The sequence below is a fragment of the Numenius arquata genome, chromosome Z, assembly GCF_964106895.1.
Source record: "Numenius arquata chromosome Z, bNumArq3.hap1.1, whole genome shotgun sequence".
Classification (NCBI taxonomy): Eukaryota; Metazoa; Chordata; class Aves; order Charadriiformes; family Scolopacidae; genus Numenius; species Numenius arquata.
The window spans coordinates 4,447,948-4,474,975 of record NC_133616.1 but is presented as its reverse complement, the minus strand read 5'-3'; the positions used below and the strand labels follow the sequence as shown (position 1 = coordinate 4,474,975).

General features: G+C 48.0%; 1 protein-coding gene across 1 annotated transcript; it reads left to right on the top strand.

Annotated features, from left to right (window-relative positions):
- Positions 1–15,513: 15,513 nt before the first annotated feature.
- SIGLEC15 (sialic acid binding Ig like lectin 15) lies at positions 15,514–25,258 on the top strand. The gene is made up of 5 exons (XM_074166753.1): positions 15,514–15,565; positions 18,226–18,609; positions 21,614–21,973; positions 23,513–23,543; positions 25,162–25,258. The coding sequence occupies exons 1-5, from the start codon at positions 15,514–15,516 to the stop codon at positions 25,256–25,258; spliced, it is 924 nt and encodes a 307-aa protein (XP_074022854.1).
- The last annotated feature ends 1,770 nt before the right edge of the window (positions 25,259–27,028 follow it).

The window sequence follows — 27,028 nt, the reverse complement described above, 5'->3', positions numbered from 1 at the left end:
CTCAATCACTGAGGGCAAAGGTGTTCAATATCTTCATAAGGCTGCCTAGCGAGCTGGTGGACTTTCCTTCTCTGGAGACATTCAAAACCCACCTGGACACGTTCCTGTGCAACCTGCTCTAGGTGGACCTGCTTTGGCAGGCGGGTCGGACTAGTTGATCTCCAGAGGTCCCTTCCAACCCTATATCATTCTATGATTCTGTGATAAGTGATCTGAATGATGGGATCAAGTGTTTCCTGACGAAGTTTGCTGATGACACTAAACTGAGTGAGGAAGTGGACACTTTGGAAGGGAGAGCCACCCTGCAGGATGTCCTGGATAGGCTAGAAGAGGGGAGACCTTATCACCACGTTCCAGTGTTCAAAAGGTGACTACAAAGGCAGATGGAGACTCCCTTTTTACAAGGAGTCACATGGAAAAGATGAGAGGTAAACGGGTACAAGTTACTCCTGGGGAGACTTTGATCAGACACAAGAGGAAAATTTTTCACAATGGGAACAATTCGCCACTGGAATAATCTCCCCAGTGAAGTGGTGGATTCCCAGTCATTGGACACTTTTAAGATTTAGCTGGACAGGGAGCTGGGCCATCTTATCTAGAGTGTGCTTTTGCCAGGAAAGGTTGGACCAGATGAGTCTTGATGTTCCTTCCAACCCAGTATTCTGTGATTCTATGTCTTTGGCACTCACACAAGGGGAAGACCACAGGAGACAATGGCATTGAAGCCCTGCCCTTTTCCTGATGCAGGAGCACACACCTGGAGTAGAAATGGAGCACAAGTGACTCTGCAACCTGGTAGTTCTGGGCATCACTCAAGGGTATCGTTGAAGAAGGAAGCCACCGAGAACCAGCGAAAGGGATGCTGAAAGGGCAAACCTGTGACAGAGGGGCTCAAGTTGCTTCATGTGCTACCGTAACAGCCTCAGGGACTGGGGCAATGAGATCCATTCTGAGGCCGGATGAAATCCTGCCCACCACAACAGCCTTTCAGCCGCCCCAGGGAGCGATGCACCTGGGAAGCTGGCCCCAAACACGGCGCGTATTCAACCGCCATGAGAAGGATTTCTCACGACAAATTCAGAGGCTTTGAAGTAAGCAACGACATCAATCCTGTGACCAAACATAATTACTTGCGTGGGGAAAATATGTCTCAGTTGCACTTGTAACATCAGAGCAGTTGCCTCCACTTTTAGGCTCAGTGAGGTCAATGAGATTATTTTTTTGAGTAAAATAAAACCACATTTTCACATGATTGCAAAACTGGGAGTTCAAATGCAAACACTTTCTAGGAAAAATCTGGTTTTTCCTTTCTTTTGCCTCCCGTGGAAATACATAGATTAGAACCATGGGCTTGGAAAACTAACAAACTACAAATCCCCTCACTTTAGGTTAAACATTCTTGGACCAGTCGTCAGTTTAATCAGAAAAGGCTGAAATCAGTGGGAGGTTAAGGATCACATTTTCTAATTAGTATAATTACAAAAATAATACTAGGGAAAGCGTGTCCCTGGTGTGGCACACTGGGAAGGAAAAGAAGGAACTTTTTCAAGTGGAATTTTCCAGCAAAGCAGTCCCAGTGCCTCAGCCATAAAGCAACAATAAAACACCTCGTAGTGTATAGTTTTCATGGGGGAGGATGTGATACTCCATAGAAATATCAGCCACTCAGGACCCCATTGCTGCACAAAGGATTTGCTTTGGGTGAAGGCACTGTTCACAGCGTTACACTGCACTGGCTGTCCTCTCATACCCCACAGACATACCAAAGTGTAGGAGAATCTAGAAGAGCAGTTTTTGACTTTATTGAAAAAATCTTTCGATGTGTCTTCTCACAATAGCTTTTTTAATTATTAAGTTAAAACAAATTAAATGATGGGAAGTATCTTCCCTTGGGAGATTATTCCAATGGCTGATTACTCTCATTGTGAAAAATTCTTGACTGTGAAGGTGGTGAGACCCTGGCCCAGGTTGCCCAGAGAAGCTGTGGCTGCCCCATCCCTGGAGGGGTTCAAGGCCAGGTTGGACGGGTCTTTGAGCAACCTGCTGTAGTGGAGGTGTCCCTGCCCAGGGCAGGAGGGTTGGAACTGGATGGTCGTTAAGGTCCCTTCCAACCCAAACCATTCCATGATTCTAAGTAAGGGTCATGTCTCTAACAGAAAAGAAAATTCAAAGACATTCTAATAACTTCATGCTACCTTCCCTTTCCATATTCACCACTTGAGAAACACAGAAAGAGTAGGTTATTTAAAGAGATAACAAAACCTGAATACAGCTTCTAAGAAACTGAAGTTACAAACTGATGTGAGTAGAAGTAACCTCCCTGCTCCCTTCCTGCCCTGTCACTGCAAATTGTGCTGCAATTCGCTCCCATGCACAGGGTGGGATGTCCTGCCCTGCTGGCAGGTTATGTTCTGCGTGTGTGGCAGAAGGTGCAATGTCTATGAAAGGCCACACAGACGCCAATCAAATGTGCAAGACGATACAAATACACGTCTCGAAAAATGACCAGGGAAGAGCAGATACATCCCTCGAGTTCACAAAAATGGTTCAGAACACCAGTGAGCTAGAAATTTAGCAGCCTGGCTATCATTAAGGATCTCTGCATAAAGCTCTAGAACTTACAGGGGAAAAAAATCAGAACGGGAACATGAATTTGTATTGAGCACCCTGCATAAGTATCCAACATACGTGTCTCTGACCACACACTTACTGGGCAAACCCCACATGTTTTTCTTTCTCGTCTCTAAGAGGAAGATATATCAACCTCTTTTTCAACTTGCTTTGCCTATCCTTACCCTTTAGATTTCTCTGTGGTCAGGCAACACTTGAATCCTGCTGTGGTCTCAGTGATAACAGTGGCTGGCACCCACCAAACGCTGCCCCAGTAAGGGCCAGATACACCCCCTTTGACCTCAGAGACACTTGTTGAAATGCCAGACTTTGTAGTCTGGTTGCTACAAACACTTCATACAAATCATGGAGAGAGAGAGAGAGGAATTCCAGGCAGAGAGAGAAGCGCTTCAGTAAAATCACAGAATCACAGAATGATATGGGGTTGGAAGGGACCTCTGGAGGTCATCTAGTCCAACTTCCCTGACAGAGCAGGGTCACCTAGAGCAGGTTGCACAGGAACGTGTACAGGGGAGGTTTGGAATATCTTCAGAGACAGAGACTCCACACCCTCTCTGGGCAGCCTCTTCCAGGGCTCTGCCACCCTCAAAGTAAACAAGTTCCTCCTCATGTTTAGATGGAACTTTCTATGTTCAAGTTTGTGCCCACTTCCTCTTGTTCTGTCCCTGGGCACCACTGAAAAAAGACTGGCCCCATCCTCCTGACACCCACCCTTTAAGTATTTATAAGCATTGATAAGATCCCCCTCAGTCCTTTCTTCTCCAGACTAAAAAGACCCAAGTCCCTCAGCCTTTCCTCATAAGAGAGATGATCCAGGCCCCTAATTATCTTTGTAGCCCTTTGTTGGAGGCAACAGCCTCCAGCAGTTGCCTGTCCTTCTTGAACTTCTTGAAATAGAACTTCTCAGACGGAGGAAGATACAGCCCTTCCTACATTTATGCACTCCCTGCACACAAAGCAGCAGTTTTCAGTTGAATAGGAAAATCCAGAGTGATAACCCCCTCCACACATCTCTCCGATTCACTTCACCGTGACCCAACAGACCGCTTATCTTCAGCTCACCCTTATCTAAATGGCGTAGGTGACTCAAATCTACCTATGCACAGAATATCTTCAAAATACAAACTCTCTCTCCCTGGAGGGAGAAATCCCACTTAACAGCAACTGTGTGCAGTGTTGGCTTAGCAACAAAAGGCACCTCTGCATGTAACTTTTCCTGCCAGCAGCTAGCAAGCCAGCTACGTCTAATAAACCCAAGTTTTATCCAAGAGACAAGGAACACAGCAATAATTTGGAAGAAGTGCAAGTCCAAAAAAAATTCTAAGGGGAACTTGAACTTCTGTCCTTCTCTCCAAGAAATCACTTTGATTTTTGGCCATCCCACCGTGAATAGGTCTTTGGGGCTTCAGTCCTTTTTCCATGTCCCCATTCCTGGTTTGCTCTCAGCGTGTTTGTGGTGGTAGACATTGTCACTTAACTCCTCTGGGGAAATGTTCTAGCTTCTCCAACACCACTGAACACCTCAAATTTACTAACCCTTGAATATCCTCAGATTCAACATGCTCCAATTGCTACCAGAGCTTGTTCTGGGGCTCCCTGCACCCACGTTCCTGCCACAGCAGTGTCCATCCATAGACATCCATGAGCAGGACCCTCGTTGGAGTTGACTCAACCCTTGCTGCCCTCATCAGCTTGTTAGAAAGTACGTACAATTCATTTCTCTCCAGAAACACCTAAAGGCACAGGATTTCACCTCTGTGGGGTGGATAATGATGAAAGATACATGACCTGGCAAGAGAGTCCACAGCACCAGAGACTTGTTCCGTCCAGGTACAGGAGCAGCATTCCCAGAGGGCTGGGACAGCCAGAAAGCTATTACAGAGGCATTCAGTAAAGGTTTCATATGGGCAGATTACATACCGTTTGATTACTCTTCAGCCACGCAGCACAGAAGATGCTGTTTGATTGCATTAGTCTAACTAGAAAAGACAAAAAAATGGAGTTAGGAAAGAGAGGATCCAGGCAGCAGTGCAGCAGACAGACCAGCCCATCCAAAACACAGCGAGGACTTTAGATAAGGGAGCGTGAGATTATATTTAGCGAAAACATGAGTGATACAGCTTCGGGATGAATTTGCCATGTTGCAATTACGTATTTAACTAAGCCCAAACTGAATGCTGATACAAAGCAGAGAGAAGCACTAGATGAGTTTCAAAAGAGCAAATGCCCACTAATACACCAAATGATAGATGTTGTGAACTGAAAGTCGTGCTGGGGATTAAGAGCAGAATAGCAGGAATAGAGCAGAAAAGGAGATCGATCCTTACCCCTGAGATGTCTGCAGGTGTGCTGAAAATAAGTGGAGGTGTGTCACAGAAAACAGTTACACCAAATGTGCTTGAGAAATGAGCTCAGTTGGATTAAGACCTCCAGACTTTCTCTAATGAAAACCAAAGGGTTTTGGCACTTTTTTTTTTTTATTGCAAAAATGTTTATTGTTTTATATTTTGCCTGCAATGAAGATTCCAGAAGAAAACCTTTCACCTGACTGTTACCTCCTGGAAGCTGATGTTGTCTCTCATCTTCACCACAAAAAAGGCTCAGGAGCAGCAGGTGCCAAAGCAGGAATTACACAGGAGGGATGCAGCCAGTATTCATAGGTCCAGCCTAAACTCTGCTGGGACCTTGTGGAATGGTCCTTCTCAGCCAGCCAAACCACCTATCAGCTCCTTTTCCAGCACAGCTGAAAATCACAGCTATAAGCATTTCGCTCCCTCCCAGGGTAGCATAGATCCATAGAATGGTTTAGGTTGGAAGGGACCTTAAAGACCATCCAGTTCCACCCCCCCTGCCATGGGCAGGAACACCTCCCACCAGACCAGGTTGCTCAAAGCCCTGTCCAACCTGGCCTTTAACCCCTCCAGGGATGGGGCAGCCACAGCTTCTCTGGGCAACCTGGGCCAGGGTCTCACCACCCTCACAGCAAAGAAGTTCTTCCTGAGATCTCATCTCAGTCTCCCCTCTGTCAGTGTAAAACCCTTCCCCCTCGTCCTGTGGCTCCCCTCCCTGATCAAGAGTCCCTCCCCATCTCTCCTGTGGCCCCCTTTAGGGACTGAAGGGCTGCTTATAGCAGCCGACAACAGTCTCCCCGACAATTCTGCAAACAAGCAGGAATCCACAAGACTCGTGTTGACCAGCCAGGCAAAATCAGTGCCACCCCTCAAGCCAGAGCAGATGGCAGGCCAAGGACGTTGGAAGCCTACAATATCAGAGGAGGAATGTCAGCAAGAATGCGGTGCAGGAAAGGTACATTGTCCTTACAACAATCCTTCTCCCAGAGGCGGCTGCTAACCTGAATGTTGTAGATTTACGTAATAAAGCCAAGGTGGTAACAGAGGCCCCGTTTGCCACTGTGACTGACCCGATAATCGTGCCAGCCAGTTTTGCACATTCATTTGTTCCATTGTCCTTTCAAAGAATGATGGCTATTTGTAAGACCTGCAGAAACCCCGTGCTTTTAGATGAAGCTGTGAGCAAGCAATGAAAGAAATGCACCCAAACAGCTCTGATTTTGGACACGTGGGGTTGTCCATGTTCTCCTCAAATACACATAGCCAGACCTCTTGATGATAGGAGAGGTAACCACATACCGGTGCTGGAGAAGACAGCCGCCTGCAGACATGTCACGAAGCCATCCAGGATTTAAGTTCTTCTAGGAACTCATCCAAAAGCTTTCAAAGGATATCTGCAGATCGTTAATACACTCGGAGAAAAAGGGCCAAGGCCTGATTATTCAAAATAATCAAGCCAGACAGGCAAATGAGTGATTGCACCTCAGAGGATGTACACATCTGTTCTTCTTTCCCTGGCTAAATCACGGGCTCATCTTTCTACCCTATGATTATTTGTAACAAAGTAATGCATTTTGCCTACGAGAACTTGGCTCTGTTTCATCAACATGGGCTATGTCAAAACCTCTCTGTATGACAACACTGGCCCAGGTTTACCAGAGAGGTGGGAGATGCGCCATCCCTGGAAACATTTATGATCAGGCTGGAAGGGCCTCTGAGCAACCTGATCTAATTGAAGATGTCCCTCTTCATTGCAGGGGTGTTGGACTAGATGACCTTTAAAGGTCCCTTCCAACCCAAACCATTCTGTGATTCTACGACAGTCACCTGCATTCTGCTCCTTGAAAGCCTACCTGTGGATGTCCTTAGTCACCCAGCTCCCGAACAGAAAGAGAAACCTCCTTGCCCCTCTTACTGCTGGAAACTACAACATGGGCAATCTAGGATCATGTATTTTTAACTCGTTAGGTACTTAAGGATATGCTGCAATATGGCACAGTGGTTTTCAAATACATCAAGATAAGATCACACCCAACCCCACGGAGTGTGGAAATCCCAGGAAGAGGTTGCCTTCAGGGACTGCAGAACCTCTGTAGTTAACTTTGTTAAGGTCTCTGAGATTGTCATGTGAGAAGCAGAGATTTAGGAGAAACTTGCCTGCCCCACATGCCAAGAAGTGTCATTAACTGCTCGTTCCATTCATCACCTCTACTCCTAACCAGCACATTCCCCTCCTCACCTGATTTACCTGATTCCCAGCTTTAGACTACTAGTGTTTTATTTACCCTGCAGCATGAGCAAATTTCTTCTCACTGATGCCCTGGCTCCATCCTATTGTGATTTAAGGCAATCTCTTTGCAAAACAGACCATGTCCAAAGGTCACTACCTATAAAGAGTGTTCAAGATTGGAAAGGAGAGAAATGACTGTATGGAAACGTCTACCTCACAGAAGGGCCATTCTCCCCTCATCCCCATGCTTTGCTGTTCTCCAGCACTGTAGCATCGTCTTTTCCCAGCCCCAAGCTGCATCTCTTCTTCACTTGGCTTTTCCACCATGCCTCCTCAGCTTCCCTCACTTTGCCACCTCTGGATCAAGCAGCTTCCCTCCTCTGGTGCAACTTTGCTGTCTAATCTTGCTTGGGCAGGAGCACTGAGCTTTCAACAAGGTCCTGCCTGTGAGTCAACAGCCACTTGCACACAGGGTTGTGAGCAGGGAGTACTGAGTGATGTAAATTGATGTATTGTTTGCTTCAACCCCGTGTGTGGTGAGAACTGATAAGAACAATGCACTCCCCATAACACTTCTCCTCCACGCTATCGGCCTCTGATCTTAATCCCAGGAGTCAATGTCATAATCCATCACTGTTAATGAGTGTGAGCTCCCCTGGGCAGGGGCCTTATCTCACCTGGCATCTGAAGGGCCGTATGAGGTTATGGCAATAGTGCAATTAAGTAAAGGTTACATTGGTCTGAAAGTGGTAGCGCTGGCTCTTTGGAAACACTTCTATGTTATCAGAGACCAGGGGAAGCAAAAGCAAATGCTTTTATATGCTACAACTCACATGCCTCTTCCTGGCACTTCCATCGCTGGGACCTTCCAACCCAGCAGATCCCAGTACCAACAGCACAGAAAGAGAGACTGCCGGCTTTGGGCACCTGCCAGCACAGACACAGGAAAGTTTGATGGCAGGACTGAGAATGCTGGAAACGTGCTCGAGACAGTTTGCCATTCATTGCCACTAAATGTTCCATTTACAACCAGAAACGTTTCCTGAGGTGAAGGTAAAAACCAAACACACAGGCAGTGATACTTTATCGGAATGTCCTACTTCACGCTGTTCCCTGCATCAATCGAAATACCACACCCATTGAGCACACTGAACTCTAGAAGAACAACCCCAAATAAGATAAAACAGCAACACAATTCCATCCTCAACCTGCCTTCTGGGGAACCTCTGCCACAGACAGCAAAAATGATTCCTTCTCGTGGCTCTTCCAGAGGCAGGTCACTCCATCAGGGCAAGGAACGTTGCTGCCTTCATCTCATCTAGTTCCTGTCCCAGCTAGAAAGGAGCTGATCTTGCACTGACAGGCTCTGCCAAGAAGCCATCACTTCCAAACACCTTGGGCTATATTTAAGAGCAAGCATGATGGCGAGGTACCCACACAGGATGGAGAACCTGTGGTTGATGCTTACAGGGGGTGAGCTGAGGAGCCATCAAAGCACTTCTGGAACTCTACAGCAGCAGATAATGGCAAGAGGAGAAATTCAGCTGAAGTTTGCCAGGGAGCAAGAAGAAATGGCTGAACAGTTCAGGCCTCAAACATATTACAGCTGAATGACAGGTTGGGGCACCAAGGTTAAAAAATAAAACAAAACAAAACACAAAAAAAAAACCAAAACCAAACCCAAATCAACAATAACAACATCACGGTTACATGTTGCATTTGGATCAAGGAAACACTACAGAGTACCAGCCATCAGGAAGGACAAAGGACAACAGAATGGTATGTTTCTCAGAGAAGATGCCACACTAAACTTCAGTCTAGAGAGGCGGAGTGCAGAATGTGAGTAAAAACAAGAGGTAGAGAGGTATTACCAGAGTCACATCCTCGAGAGGTGCATTTCTTTTCACTGTCGCAGATCTAAGTCTAAGTGCTTTGAGTCTGCAACGTGAGACCGCACAGGGTGGTGGTGGCCAGAGCTCAGAGCGTGCATCAGGCCCATTCCTTCACTGGCCAAGAGTCTTCTGTTAAAGGAAAGTTCAGGACCTGCTTCAGATATCACGTGAACTAGTGGATATAACCAGCCCACACTCCTTCCCAAGCTGCAGCATAAGGGAGCGCATCTCTCATGCCAGAGAAGGGCTGTGAAATCTACAGCTAAAGGAGTGCAAATCTCTTCAACCACCCACTGCGCTCATTCAGCAGGGGAAGGCAGAGCACTTAAATCCCCACAGGCTCTCTCACTCACGGGTGGGCAGGGACTTCTTTTCTGGTGGCATTTCAAGCACCTGTAATCAGACACGTCATTCGGATTAGGCTAAAGGAAGGGTTTTGTGTCTCCGTTTTGCCAGCTGGCTCACCCCCTTGCTCAGGCTAATCCCAGTGTCACAGAGAGACCAGACCTCCAGCGCTTATTGGGGTGACAAGGCGGCCAGGGTGGGGGAGGACAGTCAGTGACCGGTTAGCTCACTTGGGCCTGAGGAGCTAAAACTTTCCATTACATTAAGCAAGTCCATATATATCCCTTGCAAGTCAAAGGTCTCTTCGGGTTGCCATTCTGCATGTCCACATCAGGCGTTTCAGGGCAAAGCCGTGATGAAATCAGGTCTATATCTACACTGTTGATCAAGCTTGGAACCAAGCCCAGTGCTGAGGGAGATAACCCCACCGTAAAGCCGGTAATAAACACTGGCCCTGTCCTGAGCATCCTCATGCACTACCATTATCGTGGCCCCAGGCTCATTCTCTCAATGGCTTTGACCCACCTTGGTATGGGCCCACCACATCTCTGCCTGTCCACAAGTGTCTTCCTGGTCACAGCAGCGGCTTTGTACAGGCAGCTGTAGGGACAGAAACAGACAAGTCTGGGAGGTCATACATGTTCTTCATCTCAATACATGGATGTGACTGCAGAAGTCAACAGACAACAAGTTACTAGAGAGATGCTTCCTTTTTCTTCTTCCATCCGTTATGTTCTGCCCATAATCAGATGCAAGTTAAGTTTTTCGCACCATAATTGCCCACTAGGAGAAAATTGCCCAAAAAATGCATTTAATTTTCTTTACCTGATATTCAGTAGAGGCAATGAGGGCTCACCAGCACCTCTGCTGCTGCTCCACCAATTCGCCGCTACAGGTCTGGTGATGGAGCAGCCCAAGACCTCACAGCGATGACAGCAGGCAGGAGAGTTTCCCAGGTCAGAAGCATTTGTAAGGGACTAAGGAAACACTGCAGGCGAGTGACAGAACCTGTAGATTTTCAAATTGGATCAGCAGGAGCTTGAGGCAGCAGTGACTACATTCTGCAGCAGCACTTGGTGCCAGGAAGCAGGATCAGTGTCACCTACAGGAATGGTGTCTCATTTAGACACCTTCCCTCCCTCTCACCCCTTCGCTTTCCTTGCACTGCCATGTTTTTTCTCCTCCAGCTGGGTGAGGATGAAAGAAACACACAAGGGAGATTGGAAGCCCACAGCAGCTCCTCAAGAAGCTCAGCCCAGCTCAGCTGGCAGAGACCAGGGAAAGGGAAAATTCCTCTGGCCTCCTGGCTTCACCTCCCAGCTACTTCCCAGACCAAATCCCTTCAAGGAAGAGTGCCAGATTCGACAAAACACAAGGCTTTTGTGCCGAACACGTGCAGATTGGCACACTCAAAGGACTCGGGGCAGGACTTAGACATGCTGCTGAAGTAGTTGAAGTAGAAAACCTTGGAGCTGGAATTAAGACCTGAAGGGAAGGAGGGGGAACAACCAGCTCCTCTCTGGTCCTTGAATAAGTGGGTGCATGATCAGCACAGGTACAGAAGAGCTCCTTGGGGAGGTCCTCAGTGACAAACATGGGACCAGAAGGCATGGTGTCCTGCTGTGCCCGTCTCCAGCTGGGTGCACATCACCACCACCACCCCCAGGACCAGGCAGATGCTCAGATCACAGCAGGTTAACACAGCGGTCAGTGGAGAAGCACAAAGGTGGCTTTGGAACAGCTCCTGACAAATCCAAAGGGCTCGGATAACAAGTTGCTGTCTGCCAACATATGTGGTGCAAGGGTGTTCGCTGAACGGAGGGCAAATCTGCTCAGAAATTATCCTGGCATGCTTCTGGGTCGCCCTGCAAATTTCATCAACCATCCATCACAAAACGCCGCGGGAGTTAGGGGAGGTGAACACTCTACAAGAGGTTAACGTCTACAAGGAGTCAGCCAACTAGGAAAGGTTAAAAGCAGCTGTGAAATTCTGCTGGCCCTGTAAAACATTCACATTAGCAAGGTACGGCCACTGACCATCTCAATCGGTCTATTTCAGCATCATTCTCCCCTTCTTCTGTACTTTCTTCATCAGATCGTGCCTTTAAATTGCAATCTATATGGTCTGGTATGGTGTGTAAGTCCTCAAAGAGCCACTAATACATGGTTGCTGTAGTCCAAGCAACAACCAGACACCATACTCCTTGCCTTTCTTAGTGCCTCATGAGGCTACCACCTGGATTCAAGGCAGACAGAGTCCAGGGAGAAAAGGCTGCTGTTGGCCTTCAAACCCCCAGGGCTGCTATTCACAGGACGAGACACAGCCATGAAGGTGATGGGGACACGAGATGCTCCCTTTCAGCTGCCAAAGAACACGCTACGAACTGGCCATACCATTGGCAGTGTGGGCAGATGCTTCCCTGTCCTTGGCTGAAAATGTGTCACTGGCCTTTATTCAATCACTACTTTCTTGTAGTCACAGGTTCCTCCAGTTTTTATTTACAGGTTCTTTTTATTTAAATGGGTTCATCCGTTTTCTGAGTGGGAAAACCCACAAATTCCCATTCTCTTCTCTTTCTCCAGATTCCATGCATTTTCATAGCACAAGAAAGCGCCAGAAACGGGGGAGCCTCTGGGACCAGATCTGTGATTTTTGCTTCTGTACAAGAACAAAATACTGGTAAAGTAGCCTAAAAATCCTGTCATTATCCTCACTGTCATTTTGTCCTTAAAAAAGATTTACCAAGAATTAAAACAGAATTTGATGAATGTAGAAGGCGTCCTGGTTTTGGTGGTGGACCAGAAGCATATCTCCTTACAGAGATCCTAGATACTATGTAAGCACAGAACTGGGGAAAAAAGGTCACAAATAACAATGTCTGTGGATCATGTAGCTCATGGATGGGGTTTTTTTTACAATGTTTTCTGGCTGATTCAAGTAGTTTGCAAACATTTTCAGTTATACATTTTTAACTGCATTTTCAAACGCTAAAATGCTTCTTTGCAAATAGCTATCTCGTGGTTTGAAAATAAAATCAGTTTAGAGATAAAATATGAAGGATTTGCACTTCTGTATTGATTTACCAGATATTTGTCTGGAAGATGCTGGAGTAAAACATTAGAGAGGGAGAGGCTGATACCAAGTGTTAAGCACAGCTATTCTTTACATTAATCACTTATGCTTCACTGTAATAACATGTTTTTAACATGGATTTCACTTTAATCTTTTACTTTTTTCCACTGAGTCCGACTCACTGTGCCACGAGTGCTGAAATGCTTAAAGACAGTCACAACACCAAAATGTTTACATCAAAAATAGATAAAATCAATATATGGCGGAAAAATGAGGAAGGTACACAGAAAAGGCACATAACACAGATGGGATAAGGATTCAGGTTTCTGATTCACTATTTTCCACCCCTCATACCCTCGGGTTTCTCTGCTGACAATGGCATGTATTACTTTTAACAGCTCTCAGGGACAGTTTGCAAAGTAGTGAGAGCACTGGGTCCTGATCTTCCTGCTCTGTGCATAGCAACTGAGTAGGGCTCCAAGTCATTAGTTGAGATAATACCACCCTCTGCCGATTAGCAACAGGTCCGAGACACCGTAAATAATCATAGAATGGTTTGGGTTGGAAGGAACCTTAAAGATCATTGAGATCCAGTCCTCCTGCCATGGGCAGGGGCACCTCCCACTAGACCAGGTTGCTCAATCGCTAGGTTCTCTTAGAGCCTCCTCCAAAAAGCCTGGGATAACAGAACTCCCTCCCTTCACAGACGCTCTAACTTTGGCCAGAACAAAGAAAGGGTTCAGAGAGCAGTGAACAGGCTTAAAGCTACCGAATCTCCAAGTCCCTCGTCCGGGAGGTATTGTACGGCAAATTAAGAAGGGAACACATGCAGGGAGTTTAAGGAGAAGAGGTGAGGAGCAAAGGGAAGCCCTGGCATCACTGCTGGGGGAAGGTGCTGGCTCCCGGCACAGCGAAACTGGCAGCAGCTGCTCAACAGCAGCATCTTATACTGGCTCTGGGAGCCCTCCAGTGGCTGCGCACCCCTTGCTGCCGGCCAGAGGAACCATGTGGGGGCTCCTGTCCCCGTCCCTAAACAGTAGAACAGGCAGCAGGACCCTACAGTGGAGTAGCTGCCGAGATGAGAAAAGGGAGTTGGACATCATTTGCAGTGACAAGTGGTGTCCCTCAAGGGTCCGTCCTGGGACCAGTACTGTTTAATATTTTTATCAAAGACATAGACAGAGGGATTGAGAGCACCATCAGCAAGTTTGCAGATGACAACAAGCTGTGTGGTGTTGTCGATACACCAGAGGGACAGGATGTCATTCAGAGGGACCTGGACAGGCTGGAGAGGTGGGCCCAGTTGAACCTCATGAGGTTCAACAAAAGCAAGTGCAGGATTCCGCACTGGGAAGAAACAATCCTCAGTATAAATACAGACTGGGGGATGAGGTGTTAGAAAGCAGCCCTGAGGAAAGGGACTTGGGGGTGCTGATGGACGAGAAGCTGGACATGAGCAGGCAATGTGCTCTCGCAGCCCAGAAGGCCAATCACATCCTGGGCTGCATCAAAAGAAGTGTTGCCAGCAGATCCAGAGAGGTGATTCTGCCACTTTACTCTGCTCTGGTGAGACCTCACCTGGAGCACTGTGTGCAGGTCTGGAGCCCTCAATATAGAAAGGACATGGACCTGATGGAGCAGGTCCAGAAGAGGGCCACCAAAATGATCAGGGGGCTGGAGCACCTCTCCTATGAGGACAGACTGAGGGAGCTGGGGTTGTTCAGCTTGAAGAAAAGGAGGCTCCGGGGAGACCTCATAGCGGCCTTCCAGTACCTGAGGGGGGCCTACAGGAAGGCTGGGGAGGGTCTGTTTACAAAGGTCTGCAGTGACAGGACGAGGGGCAATGGCTTTAAACTGGAGAGGGGGAGATTTAGATTGGATATTAGGAAAAAGTTCTTTACCACGAGGGTGGTGGAACACTGGAACAGGTTGCCCAGGGAGGTGGTTGAGGCCCCTTCCCTTGAGATATTCAAGGTGAAGCTCGACGAGGCCCTGGGCAACCTGGTCTAGTTGGGGGTGTCCCTGCTGACTGCGGGGAGGTCGGACTAGATGACCTTTGGAGGTCCCTTCCGGCCTGGACCAATCTATGAATCTATGAATCATCAGCCCTTCCTCCAGGCTGAAGCAAAAGCAGCAAACCTCAGGCTGAGCCTCGACAAGGAATACACACTCCGAGGTTAAACTTAACATCATGGGGTCACTGTATGGGAGATGATGTGGAGAGGAGCACGGTCAGCCATCCACAAGCCCCGAGCTCCACAGATTAGCAAACTGCAGACCAAGTTTGCTAAAGCTAAACCCAGATGGAAAGAGCAATAGTTTGAGCAGGGATTCTGGGCAAAAGCTGGAGCTCAGCAGATTTCAAACATAGGATCACAGTTAACAACAAGGAGGAGAACAACTCACAACTTGTCAGGGACATGGAGACCAGGGAGAGCCAGGTACCAGGGGACACCAGAGTGCCCTTCCACCACTGAACCTTGGCACAAGTGCTCAGGTTATTCCAAAAGAAGAAAAAAATCCAAAGTTTGTGGGTATGATGTTGTGGGGTTTTTCACACCTAGGGATGACAACAAGGGGTAAAGCACAGGTGGTTTGCAATCTCCAGGTTCAGGAGGAGGAAGTGCCTCAACCCACCTCCTTTGGCAGATTGCAAGGGTTTCCTCTGGAGCACTTGAAAACCAGTCCCTTTTGCCCCATCGCAGAGATGGAGTGGGTGTTTGCAGCCCCGGTCTGCAGTCCCCTGCCTTCAGAGAGAAAAGGGTAATGCTCCAATTCCCTCTGTTGCATTTTTCACATGACTGACCACAAAACTATTAATATCTGACTCCAGAGCTGGTTCAGCCAAACAACTCATTCCCTCCAAGGAGAGGAAAACCACAACTTCTTCCATCCCTGGAAAAACCTTTTGTGCCTGCACGACCAGCAGCTCAGAGATAGTAAGGACAGTTCTGGTTTGCTGATACACCTCCGTGGAGAACATCAACCAGCATGAGAGAGTTCAGCTTGTTTCTTCTGTGCCTCCTCCGCATCTCCAGGAAGGGTGAGTTCTGATCTTGCTACAAATCCTGGTCCGATCAGGGCTTTTCTTCTCACTCTAGTCAAAGTGCCAAGGGAATTGTCCAGTATGATGAACTCTCCAAGAATTGCATTGCTTAAAAGAATCGTGAAATTCCAGGTGCATGTGGGAATATTGGAAAACAACTCAAAGGCTTGACTCTGCAATCATCAGAAATCTTCGGTTTGGTGTTTTTTTGCATTTTTCGCTTTTTTAACTTGTACAAGGAGTTCTCTATCTAACTTTTCCCCTGCATTGTCAGCAGCATGTTTCATGTTCCTAGGAGTTATTATGCAACGGACGCAATTTACTCCCATTCCACTACACAATTTATCTCGTTTGACTTCCAGTATGCACTTAAGTTCCATTAAACTCAATGGATTTGCTTAGATATACTGTCAAATAGTGTCTGCTAGAGCAAGGCTGGTGTCTGGGGTGGTCTCCAGCTCTTGGTCTTGATACTGTGTTCATGGCCTCAAACAATTTCCCCTGTCAACCAGCAGACACACTGGCCTGACAGCTCCTTCCAGGAGTGACCTGGTGTAAGGTATGCCTGTGACCTTCAATCCCAGGAACACATGGAGGCTGGGTATCAGCAAGAGGAAGCCCTCAAAGACCTTTAAGGTTAAAGTTAGATTATACACAAGATGCTGACAACTCCCTCCACTCACAACAGAGGCAAACTGTGTTTCCATAGAAATGGGTGGAGCTGATCGCATGAGAAGTGCTTATTTTTATCTTTATTTCTCATGTGGAAGGCAATGGGGATGTTTACGTGCTAAAAATAACGTTCTTAGCTTAAGATTTTTTTTTTTTTTTAAAAAAATGCAAACCAAAAAAGGTGGCAAAGCAAATCATGTACTCAAAAGCACATGATCTGCAGTTCTCCAAATGTAAGGGTCACAGTGACACTCTGCACAATAACCAAACATAATATGAAAGAAAATAGAAAGCAACAACATTTTCTGTTTTCACTGCCAGGTCTTTATGCTCAAAGTCCCTGAGCTTCCTGGAGCTCCTGTGGCTGTGTAACCTAGCACATGAGAGTACCCAGGCTGCAAAAGGTACTCGCATGGTTATAATGAATGACACGGCAGCCCGACTCCAGATCCCAGTAAACCTAAATACTGGCTTGGCCCTGATTCCACCTAAATAAGTTGACGGTGGAGAACCGGTTCCACACTGGCCTTTGTCCATTGTGCAGCGCACAATAGATACACACAAGCTGTGCTGCCACTGGGGTATTTGCCAAATACTATGGAGAACAGATATGGGAACAAGCGAAAAAAAATCTTATCTTAGAGTTTACTCAATTAATGTGACAGCTGAATGAATACCCAGAGACATCACCGAAGCCAGATAGACCAGGGACGGGTGGCAATTACAGGACACCTTTACATTTTTTGCAGTTATTCTCGGCTACTGAAGGGAAAGCTCCTGATTTAATGAAGCCATCAGGCGAGTTTTATAAGACAGGAACCTAGCCACAGACGTTCCTGAAGCCACAATCTGCTGCTACAGCTGTTGCAATTAGCAAGACAGTGGGTAGATACACATATCTGTATGGCACTGCCTACGGGTGCTGTTTGTTGATGCTGTTGGTTCCTGGGGAAGAGAAATGGGTGAGATGTTGAATTTTCCCCATATACTTCAGAGGTAGGGAGCGCCCAGTTAGGTGAAGGCTGCTTTCATCATCAGACAGAAACAATGATGGCAACAAGGTTCATCCCCCCAAGACTGCGCTAGGGTTTACTGTGACTAAATTTGTCCAAGAGAACAAAATCCCAACCGTTTGTGACAGCTCAGCTGGAAAACTCAGGGTTTCCCCCACTGTGAGGGCAGGACAGGGCCTGTCTGGGAAGATAGCAGCAGCTGGAGTCCATGCAGTGACAACCTGCTCTGCTGACAACCTGCTCTCTGGATGCCAAGGGCATCCTCCTTCCCATACAGGGAAATTGCCCGCTGTCACCAGCCCTTGTACGATGAGTATCTCCAAGTCTTTACTCAGATCCTGTCACAGCTCATGAGTAAGATGCTACTTTTGTGATGGTGGAAGCACTGAGCACTAGAGACATCAGCTGTCGCTGCCTTCCCCAGGGGTAATGCCACCACCAACTGATTCGTGGAACAAATACTATAACACAGGAGCATGTCTGTGCATGCACTCTGAGGCAAGGCTGGTGCACTGACTGCACTTCAGTGCCTAAAGCCACCACATCTATGAATACAGGCAAAAAATTTAATTTTAGATATTTAAAAAAGAAAAAAACACCAACCCACAACCCAAAGGTCTGTTCCTCTAAGCACATAAACATCTGTTAACTGCAAAATACTCTGTTACACAAGTTACGATGCTGCGGTTCACTTGACAAACAGGTGACCTGCTTGAGAATTAAATCACTCACAACACGAGCTGGTCAGTCCCCTAGGCTCTGCTGCAGACTGGTATCAAACCCAGCCACAGAAACTTGGCTGCACAACCATCCACAAGTCCTCAGCAAGAACCCCAAGCAGCACAGGGCCCACCACGGAAACAGAGCATCCATTTCCTGAGCAACAAGAGAGCAGATGCAGGAAGGATGCCCAATTTCCCCTCTTAAACACGTCAGATAAATCAGTCTCGATCATCTCTTTTCTGCTTCTAGGTGTGCAGTCCAACAGCTGGTCCGTTCACGTCCCATCTGATGTCACCGGTGAAGTTGGGAAGATGGTGATCCTGCCCTGTACTTTCACACACCCCTACAAAACTTTTGACCGGACCCTCACTGCCATTTGGAGGATCAAGGAACCTTACAATGGCACAGTGGTCTTCAAGTGCGTCAGCCAAAGCTCCAGCGAGCTCTGTAAGACTGCTGTCAGCTACAAAAACAAATACAAACTGCTGGGCAACCCCCGGCACAAGGACCTTTCCATCAGGATTGACAACCTGACCTGGAGCGACAGCGAGAGATACTTCTGCCGGGTGGAGTTGTCTGGAGACATCCACGACAAGTACGAAAGCAGGAATGGGATAAAGCTGCATCTGATTGGTAAGAGAGCATGAGAGCCAAAGGGGGTAAAGCCATCCCGAAGGGAAGCGAGAGCCACAAGGTGTGGAAATGGATGAGGTGGTTACAGAAGTTGACCTGAGATGCTCTTCCAAAGGGTTGGCTTTTCCAGTTCTGTGGATAATTTATAACATTTGGGCAGGGAATACTCATTGCCTTCTGCAGTCTTCCTGTATGAGGTGATGTCCACAATGCGGGGAACAGAAACAAAACTGGTAAGGAAAAAGCCAGGCTCTGGCTGGTGGGGTAAGAGCGAGCCAAGTCCTGGGCATCAATAGTCATGGTATTGATGAGTTGGAGGATTGGACTAGATGACCTTTTAAAGGTCCCTTCCAATCCAAACCATTCTATGGTCCCACTTCATCCCTGCAGCACAGGATCTGTGCAGGTGACAGAGGCAAGCAGGGGTCAGCAGGTGGGGTTAAAGATGTCCTTGCTATCAGGATTTAATCTGGAGAGCCTGGCCACTTGAGTATGTGTTAGCGAATGTAAGCACAAGCAGGTCTGGATGGCCACAGGGGCTTGGGAAGGCAAGATACCCAGCATTCATATGCCATAGGTCCAAACTCCTCTGGAGAAGGAAAAGTTTAGTAGAAACAGACTGAAACACAGCTCTGATCAACAAATGTCCAACCTGTGTGGCTGGCAGTCTCTATTAACATCTAAAACTCCTTGGGCTCACCTGACCATTGAGGTACACATGTCCATTAGAGGACAGAAGGAGGAGCTTCACATCCTCTTGAATGTTGTTACTATCTCCAGCTTCGGCTGAAACACCATTTTGAATCCAGAGTAAAAAACCCCAGAGCTCTTACCCATATCTGGCTGAAAGCAGCATCTCCAGCTGCCATGGTCACACTTAGCTAAGCACACTCAACATTGTCCCCGTGGAGAGCACACAGCCCCAGGCTCCACCAGTCTCAGCCAAGGGATCACTGAGAAACCATGGGGGCAACAAGCACAAAGCAAAGCATCTTTGAGGCAACACTAGACAACAGTTGCACAAGAGAAGTCCATCCGCAGGGTGGACTTTGCGTGGAAGTGACATTTAGATCCCCAAATGAGCTTGGGACACATTGTGACTGAAGTTGGACGGATGTACTCAGGGCATTGCTCCTTCCTGTGGAGCCCGTAGACTAAACAGACACAGGGAAGGAGAGAAACGCAGAGAGGTGAACCACACTGCAGCTAAATCTGAGTCTCAGACACTGCCCATTGGCTCCCACTGAAGCCCACCTGCTGTTCATAGTACAGAAACCCAAGGTAAGAGCCCACCACGGCAGTGGGACTCATTTGCTCTATCAGGTGAATAAGACAGCTGAAAAAAAACCCTTCTTTTAGAACTTCTCAGCACAGCAGAGACACAGCAGAGCAATCAGGGGTGAATCTCCAGCACAGACCACACTGCCCTGGCTGTGCCCCTCCATGCCCAGGGTGGATGCCCCATCCCTGGAGGTGTTCAAAGCCAGGCTGGATGGGGCTTGGAGCAACCTGGTCTAGTGGGAGATGTCCCTGCCCATGGCAGGGGGTTAGAACTGCATGGTCTTTAAGGTCCCTTCCAACCCAAACACTCATTTGGTTTACTAAATGAGGACACTCATTTAGTTCCTCTTGAGTTTTGACAATGCCTTTAGGAACCAAATGCAATGGGGCCAAGGGGTCAAAGAGAAGAGGACCAATGGGTAGGACAAGCTTGGTCATACCAGCTACACTTACTTAGATTAGACTGAAGATGACATGTTTAACAGCACTTCTCAACATTTTGCAGCCCTCAAACGATCTTTACCACTGTTTGTGGTAAAGCACAACCCATGTGCTACAAACACAAGACACAAAATTAGTGGTCTTATCTTGGTATTGGTGTGCTACCCCAAAGCAACCGGGAACCTACACCAGCTGTTAGATGGTCGCTACAGAGTTGAAGGAAAACATCAAAAATAGGTTGTAGCAAAGAGTGGAAACATCCCTTGTCAATAATCTGCCAAATCTGGCAAGTTTCAGGCACCAAACAAGGGCTTGCACAGATTCCTCCATTTGTGCTCTGGAGGTCAGAGACCAAGGGAATACCCATGAGACACTTGGAGAGCACCGTGGTTGCCTTGTCCTGGACCATGTGCAGATGCAGACAGTCCAAAAAGGTCACCAAATCCACTTGTGCCTACGTCATGGATAGAACTGGGCTGTGATTCATGGTGCAACTGCAGAAAGCAACTGGAGCACCTCTGCTGCGAGGACAAGCTGAGAGTTGGGGGTGTTTAGCCTGGAGAAAAGAAGGCACGGGGAGACCTTAGAGCCCCTTCCAGTCCCTAAAGGGGCTCCAGGAAAGCTGGGGAGGGACTCTGGGAGTTGAACCACAGGACAAGGGGGAATGGTTTTAAACGGAAAGAGGGAAGATTGAGATGAGACCTCAGAAAGAAATTCTTTGCTGTGAGGGTGGTGAGACCCTGGCCCAGGCTGCCCAGAGAAGCTGTGGCTGCTTTATCCCTGGAGGGGTTCAAGGCCAGGTTGGAGGGGGGCTTTGAGCAACCTGGTCTGGTGGGAGGTGTCCCTGCCCGTAGCGGGGGGGTTGGAAGAAGATGATCTTTAATGTCACTTCCAACCCAAACCATTCTATGGATCTATGATCTTCACAGATGATTGCCCTCCTACAGCACAGCTCGTCTGCCTTCTGCCACCATGGAAGGTCACAGCAACTGAAGTTGACTGAAACTCAGAAAACCATGTAAGGCATTAGAGGGATAAAACACAGAGTACACGTCCTTGCACCCAGGCTTTGCTGGGCAAACCCCTTTGCTCCTCTATCCAGTACGGGAAATGTGGAGAAATCTAGGGAAAGAAAACACTGAGAACAACGAGAGGGGTTTGATCCCAATGTTCTATAACACACCAAGGCTCACCAAGACCAAGAGCTCATTCCAGGTGTTTTGGGTTAGACCTGCCTTTGAAAACTGATGCGCTTCCCCCTCCCCTGTTGTGGTTTCTGCAGCTGCCCCCAGGATCATCAACATCACTGTCAGCTCCAACGGGGATCGCACCTTCCAGGCACGCTGCACCGCCGAGGGGGAACCAGTCCCCGCTCTGACCTGGACCGGACCCCCCTCCAGCAACCTCACCTCCACCACCAGCATGAACCACCGCGTCACCAAGGAGCTCCGGTACCTGACCCACGATGGAAAATACACCTGTACCGCCATCAACAGCCACGGGAGAGCAGAGGGGGCTGTCTACTTCTATAAATTCAAAGCATCCACCGGCTCCTTCTTCCTCATCCTGATCTTGGTGCCACTGGGAATTAAACTGCTCATTTTGCTGGTGATGGTGGGCTTCACCTTTTTCTCGAAGGGAGGTAAGTATCACTGTTTCCCTCAGCCATCTTCCTCCATCAGACTGGTAACCAGCGATGGGATGCAGTAGATAAAGTCAGGCAGGAGGGGATGGTTGTGTTTTGTTTTCTTTTTAAATGATTATACGATTTTCCACCCTAGGAGGACATTTCTAACAGGAAAAATCTAACAACACGTATGAGAGACCTCCTGGTTGGCTGATCACAGCCTGCAGAGGTCTCCTTCGGGAAGGGACCTTTGAGAAGACAGAGGGAGCAGGAGTTTCCCTGTGCCCAAGGAAAAAGGCTAAAAAACTAACAGACGGGCACCTAGCAGAGAACCTGCTGCCTGCACAACCAGGGTTTTAATTATATTTTTTTCTTGAAGCAGACTAATTACCACCTGTTCCCCTGTAGCCCGTGGGGAGGATTTACCAGCATCCCATGCAACAGTTTAATCTCCTGGGTGGGCATCTCATTTTACAGATCACCCGTCTTGGTCCCCTGGGCCTTGCTACCTGGGTTCTTCCCCATCATTAGTGAAATCCCACCTCCCAGACACACCACAGAATCACAGAATGATCACAGAATGATCACAGAATGATATGGGGTTGGAAAGGACCTCTGGAGATCATCTAGTCCAACCCCCTGCCAAAGCCGGTCCTCCTAGAACAGGGTGCACAGGAATGTGTCCAGGCGGGTTTTGAATGTCTCCAGAGAAGGAGACTCCACCACCTCTCTGGGCAGTCTATTCCAGGGCTCTGCCACCCTCACAGGAAAGAAGTTCCTCCTCACGTTTAGATGGAACTTCTTATGTTCAAGTTTGGGCCCATTTCCTCTTGTCCTGTCCCTGGGTACCACTGAAAAAAGACTGGCCCCATCCTCCTGACACCCACCCTTGAAGTATTTGTAGGCCTTGATCAGATCCCCCCTCAGGCTTCTCTTCTCCAGACTCAAAAGACCCAAGTCCCTCAGCCTTTCCACATTAGAGATGATCCAGGCCCCTCATCATCTTTGTGGTGCTCTGCTGTATCCTCTTCAGCAGTTCTCGGTCCTTCTTGAACTGGGGAGCCCAGAACTGGACCCAGTACACCAAGGCCACAAGAGCAGGGAAACCCCAGCTCGCAGGAGATGAGAATTGGCTCATGAACTGAGGGATGAGACCCCTCAGAGGCCACTGGCCCCCAGTCCACCACCCGGCTGCATGATGGCACAGGGAGGAGAGGACCAGAAGGGCCTCCAGGCTCTGTCTTTCAGGCTGGATGAGATGTCACTGTGACTCATCTGTAGACATGGTCTGATGTCAACATCTTGTGAAAGCCACCACTTGCCTCAAACTGCAGAAGCTATAAGAGAGATCAGAAACGATTTGCTCCTTATAATCCAATGTGAAAATCCCACCCTCATGAAGGGGACCACACGCCTGACAAAAAGTCTTCTCCTCATTCACTGGCATGTCACCACCACCCTCCAGTGCAGCTTCCTGAAAGCTCTAGGTCAGTCGTGGCTCTGCAGCTCATTCCAGCCACATTGCTAACCCACGTCTTCCTTCCCACTTCACAGGTCCCTCCTCTGCCCCTTCCAGCCTGGCCCGGTAAGGACGTCCTGCCTTCTACTCATTATCCAGCAGGAGGGTGGAGATGTCTAAGGAGAGAAATGTAACTTGTCCTTGGTCTTGGCAACAACCTTCTGGCCTAAGAACAGGCTCCTGAGGCAAGGACAGGGTCGGGCTGATGGCTAGGCAAGCTGGTGTGAAGGACCAAGCCTTGGTCGCTGCTGGGAGGAGGCTCTGACTTGGGTAGAGCTAAGAAGAGACCCCACTGACGTGAGGACATGGGTCTGGGGCAGCAGGTTGGAGAGACCACAGCATGGGGCAAGGGGCTAGCAGAAGTTTAGGTGGGCCATAGGCCCAGAGCCTGGAAGGAAGCCAGATTAAACTAGCAAAAGAACCATCCATGCAAGGGACTGGTGAGGGGAGCAGGCTGGGATGGCACCTGCAGCAGGGTGATGAAGGATGAACAAGAGAGGGAAACTCTGTGCAGCAGAAACCTTCCCCCCCTCTGCACCCCAGTCTCTAACAGTACAGAAAAAGGGCCCATGTCAATGCTGATGAGTTCTGCCAAGTCTAGAAGAACGTATGGCCAAACAGGCTACCTCAGAGCCAGGGCCCAATTCTTTGGCTGGCATCCATACCACGCTCCCACAGTACACAAACTAAAAACCAAAAACAACCCTTAGGCTAAGCCTGAAGAAGCTGCACCTGAGGTCAGTATTATTACATCTGCCTGGGGCTGCTCCCGTCCAGCCCGAGTTATTCCCATGTGGTGTCTCCTTCCCCTACCTTACCCAAGAAAGACAGCCATTTCAGCAGGACAGTCAGGTGTACAGCATTAGGACACAGACAAAGAGGCAACGGGGAATTAAATCCTACAGTTCAATTTGTAATAATTATTTAGAAAGGAACAGTTTTGCTGATTTAACAGTGTCCAAACCACACTGCACCCTTGACTGTATTTGCATAGATACATACTTGTATCTATGAAGCTTAAAACCCAAGATCCTCCATACTCTACACAGAATCTTAGAGTGACTTGGGTTGGAAAGGACCTAAGATCATCCAGTTCCAACCCCCTGCCATGGGCAGGGACACCTCCCACCAGACCAGGCTGATCAAAGCCCCCTCCAACCTGGCCTTGAACCCCTCCAGGGATAAAGCAGCCACAGCTTCTCTGGGCAACCTGGGCCAGGGTCTCACCACCCTCACAGCAAAGAATTTCTTCCTGAGATCTCATCTCAATCTCCCCTCTTTCAGTTTAAAACCCTTCCCCCTCATCCTATGGCTCCCCTCCCTGATCAAGAGTCCCTCCCCAGCTTTCCTGGAGCCCCTTTAGGGACTGGAAGGGGCTCTAAAGTCTCCCTGGAGCCTTCTCTTCTCCAGGCTGAACCCCCCCAACTCTCTCAACCTGTCAAATGAGAAGATCCTTCTCAGGAGAGGTTTGCCCAATCTCCTGAGGCTTCGAGCAGTGGGACAGTAGTAGGAGTTAATGCTAACGGTGTAGAAGATCATTCCAGATGCTTTAAGATGTAAAACATTAGTATTTAAGTGCCTTAGTTGCATCTACCTGCTACAGAGGGGAGGCTCCAACAGCCACTTGGGAAGTCCAGAGCCACCAGAAATGCCTCTTCACCTTATTCACTCCTTCCCCTGCCAGGTCACAGCTGCAAGACTCCACTTACGAGAACTTTGACCGCAGACTCGGCGGCAGCCAGACTCTGCCGACAGAAAGAAGAGCATCGAGACGCAGCTGAGGACCTGGGTGACCTCCTCCCCACCTGCTCCTGCTTGCTCCAAACACGCGTGCCTCCCCCGATGAACGTAAGACTGCCACTGAGTGATGCGCAGAAGGTCAAACAGGCCTTGCAGGTCCGTGTTTTCCACCTCTGATTCCGCTTAAAAGCAAGAGAAGCCTTTAAAAGGGAAGACAGAAGAAAGAAAAAAGAAAACAGAGAGGGATGGATCTGGAAGAAGAGAAGAAGATCCACATAAGACATCAATTCTAACCAACCTGTGTGTTTTTAGCCTATGTATCAGACAGCGTTTAGCAAGCAGGTAACACTGTACCATTTCCTCACGTCTTCTTGGTTCGGCATTTTTCAAACGTTACTTCAAAAAGCAGTTTCCACTGCTCTGCTTCTCAAACCACACGCAGCTTCCTAGAGCCAGCGAATGAAGCATTTTCATGTTTCAAACACCAGCTGTAAAAAAATTGCTACTGGGATTTCTGCAGGGGGATTTATTATTATTATTCTTCCTTAACTTTCAGAAGAGTTTATTTAAACATTTGAAAAAAATCCTAACTTTCAAGAGGAGTCCAAGCAAAAAAGGAGAAGAGGTTTTCTGAAGGCTGGTAGAGCCGAAAGCAAGACATGGGAAGGGTGATCCGTACTGTAACTCCACTGCAGGTCCTCCCGCTCATGTGCACACACAAGCAGAGTCTCAGAATTTTGTGATAAATATGCTGTGAAAAATGTTTAAATAAACTAAATTGGCTTTTTTTTCTTAAAAAGAAAAGAAAATTATTGTTAAACAGTCTCCATCTCTGTGTTATGTGAAAGAGTTCCTTTAAAGCCTGACTGCTCATTTCTTAAAATTCTTCTGAGGTGAGGTCAGTGCCACAAAGTCACTGACCATCCACAGACAAGTCTCTGACCCAACTGTGAACATGCTCCAACACCAGGGGAACAGACCCAGCTGATGGTACAGGATGATGCAAGTCAACCTGGTTAGGCAAGGTCCAGGAGAGGGCTTGTGAAGAGCGGCAGTTTGGCACAGAGGAGGAGGAGGAGGAGGAGGAAGAATGAAAAAAGGAGTGACAAGAACCTACTTTCGGCTGGATTTCACTGGATTCGACGCTCTGTGCAATCACTCCGGTGCAGGAGTCCCAAAAACTCTTCTCTTAACGATCCTGCTTCTGGGGGCAACCACCGCTGGCCAGGAACCCGAGCTGCTTCTGAACTACCATCAAGCCTGTGGTCCTGCTTGCAAAGCTCACCCCCAGCCTGGGAATTATTGTTTTGAAGTTCACTTCTTCGTAACATCAGTGCTGGGAAAGTAAAAGTGCAACTTTAAATGACGTGGCCCGAATAACAAAGGAAAAAAAAAAAAGGAAAGAAAAAAAATCTCCAAACAAATTGCACAAATTATCTAAAAGGCACACTTGCTATTAACACTGAAATCCACAACACAAATCTCAGTTTTCCTTCTGAGATTATCTGGTTACATTTACGATGTGAACAAGGGCACTGCAGCTCAGGGCAGGAGGGTGGGTGGGAGAGGCTTGGCAACGTGGAAGTTTTTCCAGAAAAACTAGAAGAAACGAAAAATCCACCTGTTGGGCAGCATTTGGAGAGTAAGACCCCAAGCTCTGGAGTTCACGTTTGTGACAGAGAACTGCCAGTGGATCTCTTGGTTCATAAAACTTCTCCCGGGCATTTGAGGAAAGCACAGGTCCAGATTTCTACCACCACCGTGCTCTGCAAGAAGTCAGGAGATTGGTTTGTGGGTGACACGTACAGCAA